At 37.9% G+C, this 12984-nt stretch overlaps 1 protein-coding gene across 2 annotated transcripts in view; it reads left to right on the top strand.

Moving 5' to 3' along the window:
- fam168b (family with sequence similarity 168 member B) overlaps positions 1–12984 on the top strand; it is a 59853-nt gene that overhangs the window by 30133 nt on the left and 16736 nt on the right. The window contains exons 2-4 of one of the 2 annotated variants that reach the window (XM_073040803.1): positions 10256–10343; positions 10876–10956; positions 12154–12296. In XM_073040803.1, coding sequence (XP_072896904.1) covers positions 10274–10343; positions 10876–10956; positions 12154–12296 — 294 coding nt within the window. In that variant the 5' untranslated portion in view covers positions 10256–10273. Of the gene's footprint in view, positions 1–10255; positions 10344–10872; positions 10957–12153; positions 12297–12984 lie in introns of both variants that reach the window. The other variant, XM_073040802.1, reaches the window with a different exon arrangement.

Here is a 12984-nt window from a genome sequence, read left to right as displayed (position 1 = left end):
AAAAGTCCTCCAAACAAGAATTGAAAGACTCTTAGCTGGCTACAGAAAGCATTTACAAACTGTGATACTTGCCAGAGGGGATGTTACTAAGTACTGACCATGCAGGGTGCCCAATCTTTTGCTTCGGGCCCTTTTCCTTTTTTGTTATTTTGAAACTGTAAAAGATGGAAATAAAAAAAGTAATCTTGCTTAAAATATTAAAGAAGTGTGTCATCTTTAACTTTCATCTTTTACATGCTTAGCTATTCACAGTAACAGAAATTTTGACCAGGGTTGCCCAAACTTTTGCAAGCCACTGTAACTTCAGTTTCCGAATCATATATAAATATTTCTCGTAGCTGAACGTTCATGACCTCATGAGTTTTGGGTGTAGCAGTTTCTATTTTATTAAATCATTCAACTTTAAACAAAATTGCAGTTCTTTTGCGCTTCACACCCTTCATTTCTTTTGAATTCGACATGGTGAATCAATATTTTTTCAATAAAACTTAGTAAGCTATCTACAGGATTTGAAACAGATCTTTGTAAACTTTACGATATGAACACTGTCCGTCAAAGATGGCTGCCACCATGATACAGCTGTACAAACCGGAACAGGAAAGATGAGGTGACGTAAATTAGTGACGTGCATTGTGGTATTTGAAAAACTGACTAACTAGTTAATAGAAACATTTAGCTAAAAGATTATTTTCAGTTAGTATAATTATTAATTACTACATTATTTTAGGTAACTAACATTTTGTGTGCACATTAATTTCCTTTGTGCGCTGGTTGAAAAATGTGTGTGCACGCGCACAGTTTAGAGAGAACATAGGCTGCTGTCGCCTTTTTTGACAGCCAGGAGCTTGAAACTGCTCACTATTTCTACTATTGATCTCACTGAGGACTTGTGTTTATAAAATGACAAGCTAACTTATTGGCATCATTGGAATGACTTGTATATAGGTTTTCCCAATGCTACAAATGCAGTGGAAGCACATGATTTGGTTCTCTGATAAATGAAATAGCAAAATGCAAATGACATATTGTTGGTCGTTCTCATCTTTCTTGTGCTTATCGATAGCCTTGTCATTGCAAGCACCTGCAGGGACAGAATCTTGCTTTTTAAATTTTATTCATTTTCTTTCATTTTCAAAATTCATTACTACAACTCCATGCAATGCAAATGTAGCCTTGACTTAATTTTTATTGCATTATAGCATAACGGCATGCTTGTTTGCTTCTGTGTAGCAATATGGTAACATAATGTAGGATGTTTGGTTTTGGATAATTCATGTTAAACTGAAGAGCAGATAAAACCATAAGATATAGTAACAGAAGTAGGCCATTTGGCCCATCGAGTCTGCTCCACCATTCAGTCATGGGCTGATCCAATTCTTCCAGTCATCCTCACTCTCCTGCCTTTTCCCCATACCCTTTGATGCCCTGGCTAATCAAGAACCTAACCTATCTATCTCTTCCTTAAATACACCCAATGACTTGTCCCCCACAGCCACTCACGGCAACAAACTCCACAGATTTATCACTCTCTGACTTAAGTAATTTCACCACATCTCTGTTCTAAATAGATGTCCTTCAGTCCTGAAGTTGTGCCGTCTTGTGACTCCCCTACCATGGGAAATAACTTTGCCATATCTAATCTGTTTTATGAGATCCTCCCCCCTCATTCTCCTGAACTCCAGGGAATACAGCCCAAGAGCTGCCAGATGTTCCTCATATGGTAACTCTTTCATTCCTGGAATCATTTTCGGGAATTTTCTCTGAACCTTCTCCAATGTCAGTCTGTCTTTTCTAAAATAAGGAGCCCAAAGCTACACACAATACTCCAAGTGTTATCTCACAAGTGCCGTATAGAGCCTCAACATCACATCCCTGCTCTTATATTCTATACCTCTAGAAATGAATGTCAACATTTTATTTGCCTTCTTCACCACTGACTCAGCCTGGAGGTTAACCTTTAGGGTATCTTGCACAAGGACTCTCATGTCTATTTGCATCTCTGCATTTTGAATTCTTTCCCCATCTAAATAATAGTCTGGCCATTTATTTCTTCCACCAAAGTGCATGACCGTACACTTTCCAACATTGTATTTCATTTGCCACTTCTTTTCCGATTCCCCTAAACTATCTAAGTCTCTCTGCAGGCTCTCTGTTTCCTTAACACTACCTGCTCCTGCACCTATCTTTGTATCATTGGCAAATTTCGCCACAAATCGATTAATCCCATAGTCCACATCTTCGACACGCATCATAAAAAGCAGCGGTCCCAACACCGACCCCTATAGAACTCCACTGGTAACCAGCAGCCAGCCAGGATAGGATCCCTTTATTCCCACTCTGTTTTCTGCTGATCAGCCATTGCTCCACCCATGCTAGTAACTTCCCTGTAATTCCATGGGCTCTTATCTTGTGGCACCATGTCAAAGGCCTTCTGAAAATTCAAGCACACCACGTCTACTGCATCTCCTTTGTCTGCCCTGCTTATAATTTCCAAGCAGGATTGGGGGTCATTTAATGTAGCGCTTGTGACCATGTGATTATACTATGGAAACTTTTTTAATGTGCTAAATTAACTTCAAAGTTTAATGTTCTTTGCAGTACTTAGTGACATTAATGCACTGTTTAAAGAAGATTTAAAATACCACTTAGAAAAATGCCTTCAGAAAGTGACATCGGCCTTGGAATACAAGGATATCCCTTTAAAATAGAGATAAAGAGGAATCTCCTTAGCCAGAGGGTGGTAAATCTGTGGAATTAACTGCCTCAGTCGGCTGTGGAGGCCAAGTCATTAGATACATTTCAAAGGTACAATTTAATGTGAGAGAAATGTATACAGTATACATCCTGAAATGCTTTTTTGTACGCAACCATCCATGAAAACAGAGGAGTGCGCCAAAGAATGAATGACAGCTAAATGTTAGAACCCCACAGTCCCCCCCAGCTCCCCCCTCTTGTGCGTAAGCGAGCAACAATCCCCCCTTCCCCCATCAGCACTGCCACTGAGCACTCAAGTGTGAGCAAAGCAATTGCAAAGACACAGACTTAGTTACCCCAAAGACTTTGCGTTTCACCCGGCATTCGACATACCACAGGCTCTCTCTCTCCCTAATAAGAGAGAAAGAGATGATTCCATTTCCCCAGCGAGAAGGGAGACATAACAAACAACTCGCTGGTTTATGATGTTAAAAGTCCATTACGTCGCTTTTTTCAAGCTCTGTGCCTGAAAATCGCAAAGATTCTGAGTCTCCAGGCACGCAATGAATATCCCAACACCCCCCCCCCCCCCCCAACCCGGACGACACACGGGTCTCCTGTTGTGACACCGACCCTTGATCTGCTCGTCTTCAGAGCTCCGAGATCTTAGGCTTCTGAATTTGAGCCGGACTCTTAGGCTGAGCCCTTAGTGTGCCGAACAACAGCTGGCTATGGAACCCCGAGAGTTGGTCCTATTCTCTCACAGAATCGTAGTCAGCATCTAACTCCAGGTCAGGGTCTTCAGAAGAATCCTGAAAGGGAAAAATAAAATGGAAATAGAGCTGTTTCCAAATATGCAAGTAAAGGAGTTGCCATTAGGCACCATTATCCCTCCTAAGCTCTTTGTTTATTTATAGCAGGTTGATTCTTGATATATATAGCAGGTTCTTGATTAGTAAAGGCGGGAAAGGTTATGGGGAGAAGGCATGAGGATGGGATTGCAAGGGATAACAAATTAGCCGTGATGGAATGGTGAAACAGAGCTGATTGGCCTAATTTTGCTACTGTCTTATGGTCTTAATCCATTTCAAAGTATTTTGCATTCCTATTTGCACTTAACTCAGCTCAAAACTTGTAGTAAAATAATTGCTTTTTGGTCATAATCTTTAATGGTTGCTTCAAAATTGACCCTGACTTTTATTTCAATATTTGAATGTGGTGCTTGTAAATATCCTTTTGAATAACCATGTTGCTCAGGCAATACATTATCCAAACATTCAGCTTCAAATCATGATCATGTGAGATAACTTTATGGATTGGTGATCCATCAGCAATAATACAACCATGAGATGGGGGATTAAAATTTCACTTAAATTTGCCAAATTTAAATGTCTTTGTAGAAACCTGTCCTGTTAACTGTACATTGAAGAGAAATAATTTTATTGTTCTTAATCTGTATGTGGTGCATGTAAAGTTTAATCCACAACAATGTGGTTGACTCTGAATTCCCCTCAAGCAGCAACTCAGACAGACAGACATACTTTATTGATCCCAAGGGAAATTGGGTTTCCTTACAGTTATTGAGAGGAAATTTAGGGTAGGAATTAAACTCTGGCATTTTAAAATCTAGTGGCATTCATATATTATTTATCTAAAAAGAAATTCCATGGAAAGAAGTGCCATGGAAAGCTAAAACAAAATTACTATTGTAAGTTAAGAAAAATGTTCTCCCAGCTTGTTATTTTTAGCACCAAAAAGGTTCAGGTTATTGGAGGTCATTCATCTCAGTCCCAAGACAATGTTCTTAAGACTCCCTAAGGTTTATGAACCATCAACAATGCACACCAGCAGTATGTTGAAATATGATCCCTCTTTCTTGGATAAATACACTGGTAACAACAGTCAAAACTTTTCAGCATCCAGGACAAAACAGCTTGTATGATTGGCTTCCAGTCTTCTTCCCCAATTCCTTTCATTACAGATACAAGATAGGCACTTTCTCTCGACACTTTCCGAATTCCTATAGAACAGATGCAGCTATATGCCACCATCTGCAAGTTCCTCTTCAAAGTACTCCAGTCAGGAAATGTGTCACTGCATCATACATTTCCTATCCAATAAAACTGGAATATGGTATTGACATGGACACAGCAGTTCAAGAAAGCATTGTCTCATGTTCTATAGATAAAGAAAAGAAATTAAGTGCAGCAAAATCATTGTATATTGTTTGTAAATAGTTAATCATATATTCCAGGTTTGATCCTAACTTTTGAGTATTTATAAACACAATTCATAAGACTTCCAAAAGAATGTACAAGTCTGACCAGAAATGTGTAAGCTAGCTGAGCACAATTCTGCTGAAAAATAGTATTTCTATATTCATAACTAAAAGCTCATATGTTAATTTTTAATCAAACATTAAAATTAAAAGTGGCAGTTTACTTTACAAAATAGAATGACTAAAGAATCTTCTTGGCCAAGATCTAAAAAAGTATTTAATTGAGACAGCAAAGTTGTTTAGTTTGGAACTGCCTTGATCTAGCTTTGGTAATTGGAAAGGACAGTGTAAAACAGAAATTCCAGAATCTGGGACCAATAATTTGTATTTATTCAGCATTGCCATAGATGTGGTTATCCAGATCTTCTAAGTATTTTAAGACAGAATCAGGTTTACTATCACCTATATATTATGTCATGAAATTTGTTAGCTTTACAACAGCAGTACATTGCAATACATGATATATAGAAAAAAGAATTATAGGAAAAAATATATACATTAAATCAGTAGAGAAAAAACAGAAATAGAAAACTAGTCAGATAGTGGTGATGGGTTCAATGCCCATTCAAAAATTGGATGGCAAAGGGGAAAAAGCTGTTCATAAATCATTGTGTGTGCGTTCAGGCTTCTCTACCTCCTTCCTGATGGTAACAATGGGAAGAAGGCATGTCTTGGTTGATGGGGGCCACCTTTTTGAGGCACTGCTCCTTGAAGATGTCTTGGATACTATGGAGGCTAGTACCCATGAAAGACCTGACTCATGTTATAACACTCAGCAGCTTATATTGATCCTGCACAGTAGTTCTCTTCTCCCCCCAAACCAGATGGTGATAGTCAATTAGAATGTTCTCCATGATCCACCTGTCGAAGCTTGTGAGTGTTTTAGGTGACGTACCAAATCTCCTCAAATTCCTGATGAAATTTAGCTGCTGTCTTGCCTTCTTTGTGGTTGCATTGATATGTTGGAATAGATATCAGAGATATTAACAGTCAGGAACAGTGAAATTGCTTCTGGTCCCTCTGAGGACTAGTGTGTGTTCTTACCCTTTCTGAAGTCCACAATCAGCTCTTTGGTCTTACTGACGCTGAGTGCAAGGTTGTTGCTGTGACTCCACTCAACTAGCTGGTTTCTCCTGTTCCTGTACACCCACTTGTCTCCATCTGTGATTCTGCCAGCAACGGTTGTATTGTTAGCAAATTTATAGTTGGCATTTGAGCTGTGCCTAGCCCCACAGTCATGGGTGTAGAGAGAGTGGAGTACAGGAAGTGTTGCACAAATCAATCTTGCTTTTCTTTTTCCCTGTACATTGTTAAGGGTAAATTGTTTTCTTTAAATTTTTATTTAAAGATGCACCTTGCTGTTAAATTATTGCATTGCATTGTTGCTACAACATAGCAGATATATTTGTAGGATTTTGTGTAAGACTGGGAGATGAGTGGATTTTTTAAATGTACTACACATCCTTCAGTGCTTTGCATGGAATAGGCAATAACACCATATTTTAAGTCCACCTTTCGTAATTTTTATTTGTGATTTCATTGGCACAAGTAAATAAAATTGTGCAGAGAAGGAATATTAAGTTCACTTGCTGTTTTCATTTTGGGAAGCTTTTTTAAGCCCATAGTTTTCTTATCTGAGGGATATATCATATATAAACTGTGTTTTGGTGTTATTTTGCTACAGTGGACAGTTCTTTTGTTTCTATGTATATGACCACCATGTTTGTACGTTAAAACTTAGTGCCTCTAGCTATGCTTCATTATAATATTTACCTGTATTCATATTGTTTTATGAATTCTGTCATTTGCAAATGGGCCTATTGGATGTATATGGAGTTAATATTTTGAGAGCAAAAGTGTGCTTTTCTGTGAAGTGGTAAAATGTGTTGGTGAGTTGATTTATCATTATTTCAAATCTGGGGTTGATCTTCAATGATGTTTTGTTGGACTATTTTAATTTGTCAATTCGATTTATTAAACAGAAGACGTCAGAGAGTAAGGAATTTGTTGGATGATAATTGTCTAAAGCAAATTGACATACTCTGCTTTTTTAATATCTTGCCTTTGAAATCTATTTAAAATGTTGTAAAAATTGCTGTCATATTTTTAAAAAATTTATAGCCATTGTACAGCTATACCTAGCTTCTTAAATCTGATATTTTTTCAAAATACTATCATCTGAGTTCATCTGCTCTGAATGTTGATCTGTTGAAAAGACAGTAACCTCTGCATACATTAATTCTGTTTCACATGAATCCTGAAATTATTTGAGCATTTTCTCTGAACTAGCCTCTTTCTATCACTGCTGCCACATCAGCCCTCCCCACCCTAACTAGTCATTCAATATTCTGTTTCAGTTTGAATTGACATTCTACAAAAACCATTTGAGACGAAGGCTCAAAGGTTAATTTATTATCAAAGTGTTCAACACTGAAATTCTTCAATTCTCCAGGTAGCCATGAAACCAAGAAAGAAAAGAAAGGCAGCAAGCATGATCATCAACCTCCAAATCCCACCTCCCCGCAAAAGAAAACTGAACAAAATAGACCAGGCGCATCAACCCTCAAATCCCTCCCTCCTCGCACAAAAAAATGAGAAGTTCATGCAAAAAACACAGTATAAAAACTGTAAGACTGAAAAATTGAGTCTATGGTTCAAAGTCCACATCCCAAACACAGAAAAAAAAACCTGGACTATACTCTCCAGGCCAGAATGCAGCAGCAGGCTTTCCCGTCTGCAGTTCAGAACAACCAATTAAAAGATAAGCATCTGGTGCTCATCCTCCACACTTGCTTCAATACTTCAATCTCCCTTGTAGCTTTAATCGGTGCAGAATGGGAGCTTTAATCAGCGAAATGAGGCCGTGCTTTGGCTTGCGCACCAACCTGCAGCATGCCTGCTGCGAGATTCATATATACTGCCTCCTGGAATTCTTTCGGAGACTGCAGAGTGCTGGAACACCCAAACGATCTCCAAACTTCCACACACTTCTTGATGTTTCAGTTGCCCTCGTCACTTTAATCGGTGAAATGGGATCAAAGGTTGGCTCACGCGCCATCCTGCAGTCTTCACTCCGCGAGGTTTGCTCATGCTGCCGAGTGAAAAAGCTGGTTTCATGACTAAAAGAGTATTGTATACAGGTACCTTCTTGACTGGACTAATTAGAATCTTAAATGTTGGTCCATCTTAATGATTTGTAGAGATTATTTTTGGAAGATAGGTCTTCTATGGAAGCTAAAATTGTGTTTCTTACAAAATAACTAAAATGAGCCAAAAGGGCGGGATACGCTAGTCCTGATACGCGGGTCACGGCCTGAAATGTTGGCTCTTTATTTCACTTCATTGATGATACCCGAACTGTTGAGTTCCTCCAGCATTTTATGTATGTTACTTGGATTTCCAGCATATGTAGAATCTTTAGTGTTTAAGTTTGTTGATGTGGTTTGCTAGTTCTCTGAATTCCAAATTGGGTAGAATTGAAACAAATCTTGTGTGAAGAATTCTCTGAAAAATTTAGTACTCTCCTGGGGGTGCTTTAACAAAAAGGAAGTATGGCAAGAAAAGGCTTTGCTTACAGTAACTGGAATAACCTGGTCCAACCAACATATGTGAGAACTTCAAAGAAGTCTTAGAGTACAAGGGAATACTGTAGAATACAGTCACAGCTTGATTTGAAGGTTCTGTACCACATAGTTATTTAAGCCTTCAGATCAACTGCACAAGTCTGGTTTTAATTTATAAAAATGTTTTTGTACAAACCAGTCATAGGTGTAATGGTTCTGTAATCCCAGTGAAGTGTCACCATCTATAACACACTCCCAGGTGTGTATTATAGATGGTGAACGTTGAGGTCAACTATAGAGGTTTTCAGTGTTGATCTGTTACAATACAAAATCTGAAACTTCAGAAAATTTGGCAGCAAAGTCATTTTGGCGCTTGATAAGGAATTGTTTTGCCACTGAAAGAATTTCACATAGTATTGAACTTTGCACACTGCTTCCTGTAAGCAATTCCTGCTTACAATGAAAAGCAAAGCTTTATTCTCCAAAGTTTAAGTTTGTCTAAAAAACATATTTTGTTTAAAAAAAACATTGCTAAGTTAATACATCTGAATTATTTCCTGGTGAGAGGGAGTCAAGGGCAATGTTATTCGTCGCATACACTTAATAGGAATTTGCCTTGTTGGTGTGGGCATAACATGCAACATTAAACAACATTCAACAATTGTAAAGAATTCTATAAGAAAATAATTTTAGAGATTAATGGACTGATATGGAATAAAAAGCATAAATACCAGCAATTATTTACAATGTAATCAGCATTATTAAAAAATTATCTTTGTGCAGTGCAGTCATGGGGTATTAGATGGAGAGGGGCAGTGGGGAGGAAGGGCTAACTACAGTACAGGTGGCCCCTGTTTTTCAAAAGTTTGCTCTATGACAGCTTGCTTTTACGAAAGACCTATATTAGTACCTGCTTTTGCTAACCAAAGAGGATTTTCGCATTTACAAAAAAAAGATGCCCGCTTTATACGTATGTTACCCCAAGAAAGACCACCATGACTGTGAAGCCTTGTGCGGGCAGTTATGCGCGCATGCGTGTACATGAACTTGCGTGTACGTGCCGATTTTTTTTTTCTCCACGTCGATTTTGGCTCGCTGTCATTCCGATTTTGATAAGTGAAACTACACCGTACATACAATATTTCTATTTTATATAGGCTGTATATTTATCATATCATTCCTGCTTTTACTATATGTTTGTGTTATTTGGTTTGATTTGGTAGGTTATTTTTTGGGTCTAAGAACGCTCAAAAGTTTTTCCATATGAATTAATGGTAATTGCTTCTTCGCTTTACGACATTTCAGCTTACAAACAGTTTCATAGGAACGCTCTACCTTCGGATAGCAGGGGAATCCTGTAGTTGATCAGATTAATTGCCTGGGGGAAGTAACTTTTAAGATGGTATGAAGTTTTTGTTGTAATAGCCCATCAGTGCTTTCCAGAAGGATCTTTTTGGAAAAGGCTGTTTGCAGGGTGGATAGTGTCCGGAATGATTTTTTATGCCCACTTTTTAAAATCCTGGACGCATGCAAATCCTACAATGTTGGTAGACTGCAGCCAATGTCCTTTTCTGCCAGCCTGACAGTTCACTGTATTTTTCATATATTGTGAAAGGATGCTGTACCAAACCAGACAGTAATAGCTCCACAATCATTGGGAGAACATATAAACTGACAGACAGTGGCGGGAAATATACTTAATATATTTTCTATTCCACAGCTCCTCAGAATAAAAACCATGAACCCAGTCTATAGTTCAGGTGCTTCAGGGGTTCCATATGCGAATCCAAAAGGAATTGGATATCCAGGTAAACAATTAGTTTAATTTGCTAAGTTCAGAAAAAATGCTCATTTGTTGTGTGGAAGGTGGCACCAAAGGGAAGGAGTGAAAAGTTACAGATAAAATCAGCACGAAGATTTGATGTTTAACTGCAGGAGCTCTAAATTTCATTTCATTAGATCTCAAAATTTGCAAAAACCAAGTTAAAAAAAAACTAGTCAGTGATATGTTTGAATTGTATATTTCTTGAGAATGGAATGAAGTTTGTTTCTTTCAAATGGTACAAGTCATAGTCATGTTCAGTGAGTCATTGACTTTGATTTCCACTTAACTTTCATTACTTCACCTTGTCATCAGCAATGAGAATGTTAATTGATCATTGATGTGATTGGAGAGAGAAGCTGAAAATAATTTTTAACTATTGGAAGTGATTCTCAGAAGTATGGTTGCAATTTGTGCCATGGGTTAATGAGTAATAAATTTTGTTTTTTTTTTGACTGTTATATTTTTAAATTGCTTTGGATTAATTTGTCCGTTTAATATTTTTTTGAACAAAGCAGGTTTTCCGGTTGGTTATGCAGCAGCTGCTCCTGCCTTTACTCCTACTGTGTATGCTGGTACAAACCCAGCCTTCCCAACAGGTAATGCACCTTGCTAATTATTACATGTAATCCGTGACCAGCAAAAATAACTATTTACCCATGTAGCAGATGTCTGATTCAGAAGGTACCCAGTTATTCTAATGTGTTTATTAGGACTGAAACTCAATTATATAATAGGCCTTTTTTGTTTTTGTTGGTTTTAATGAGCGGAGTGATGAGAACTGCAGTGTGTATTTACGCACCAAGTAAAGCTCAGAGATAACAGATTTCCTTTTATTTTCCTTTAACATTTAATTTAATAAATATAGAAGAGCGTAATTATGGTAAAGAACTTCCCCACAGAATTGAATGTGTATCAATAGGCCTCCGTTAGTCTCAATAGACCATGGATTTGTGCGTTGGAAAGTTTCCAGGGCGCAAGCCTGGGCAAGGTTTTTTTTTTATGGAAGACCGGCAGTTGTCCAAGATGCAAGTCTCCCCTCTCCATGCCACCAATGTTGTCCAAGGGAAGGGCATTAGGACCCATACAGCTTGGCACCAGTGTCATTGCAGAGCAATGTGTGGTTAAGTGCCTTGCTCAAGGACACACACGCAGCCAAGGCTCAAACTAGTGACCTTCAGATCACTAGACGAACGCCTTAACCACTTGGCCACGCGCCAACACAATGTGTATCAATAATTATACTTTATTCTACTAAAGAGCAATCAGCATAGGCTCAAGCTAATCATCCTTTCCTCATAAAGTAACTCCTTCATCCTAAGAATAAATCTAGTCAATCCTCAATTGACTACCTCTAGTGAAAGTATATCTCTCCTCCATGAGGAGATCTCAATTGGATTGTATTCATGTGATCCCACCAAAGTCCTAATACAATGGAAGCAAGACTTATTTGCTGAAGACTGTTCTCCAGTTGTGATATTCTCAATTCTGTTTAATAGAAGCAAGACTTTTCTGGTGTATACTCAAACTCCTTTGCAACAAAGCCAGTTATTCCATTTACCTTCCTTACTGTTTGCTGTTTCTCACTCTGAGCTTTCACTCAAATATTATGAAGCTCGAATTGGCATCTTAATAGCTAATATTATGATTATGTATCGTCCTTAGTTTGCAGTGAAATATATATTTGCTGAAAGAGCTTTTCTGCTATTTCACCAGCTCTTTGCATCATTTTGGAATGACTCACGCATCCCTGATTAATGGTCATTCTACCATTCTTGGATTCTGCTTTGTTTCAGGTTATACACCGGGCACACCTTATAAAGTTTCATGTTCTCCGACCAGTGGAGCTGTACCACCCTACTCCTCCTCTCCCAACCCATACCAGGCAGCTGTATATCCAGTTCGAAGTGCCTATCCACAACAGAATCCTTATGCACAGGTTTGAAATAGCAGTTTGTTTCACAAACCTATTGAAATTAAAATGTTTGATGGTCTGTTCTTCGATTAAGTGTGACCAGTGATTTTTCTGTTATTTAATGGGCCAAAGATCTTGTTTCAGAACTTGCAACCAATTTGTATTTTGTATTGCAGATAGCCTTGAATTTCAGCTGTATAAATCCTGGCGTAAGATGTTTGTTTTCAGCTGTTTGGACTGCAGATGTATTATCAAAGCATCATAGAATTGTTTATGCTTCCTTGATGCTTCTGACAGTTTTAGAATCTTTGTTTCTGGTTATGCATCAAGCGTTATTTTCTGAAGCATTTTTCCACAGCTGAAGCATTACAGAATATTTTATCTGGATTTTATATTAAATTAATTTCTTCCACATAACCAGATTTACATCATGGCTTTACATTTATAAATGACTTCTTTTTTTGTTCATCATAAAAAATTTGTGGTACTAAATCATGTGGCTTCAGTAAAGTATCTTTGTTAAATCTGTGCAAACACAGACCTATTGTGATGTCAGTGCATTTTAGGTAGAACCTTGTATTGTCAACCAATTGCATTTTCAATGTTGGGTGATCAGCCAGCATTTATTCAAAATGCTTCAAGACAGAGTCTAATGTGGATCATGTGCTTGAAGGCATAGAATGTATTTAATGTGTTTTAAAATTAATTTACT

The sequence above is a fragment of the Hemitrygon akajei genome, chromosome 3, assembly GCF_048418815.1.
Source record: "Hemitrygon akajei chromosome 3, sHemAka1.3, whole genome shotgun sequence".
In the NCBI taxonomy this organism is placed as follows: Eukaryota; Metazoa; Chordata; class Chondrichthyes; order Myliobatiformes; family Dasyatidae; genus Hemitrygon; species Hemitrygon akajei.
The sequence above is the reverse complement of the archived record's forward strand: the minus strand, read 5'-3'. Positions and strand labels throughout refer to the sequence as shown.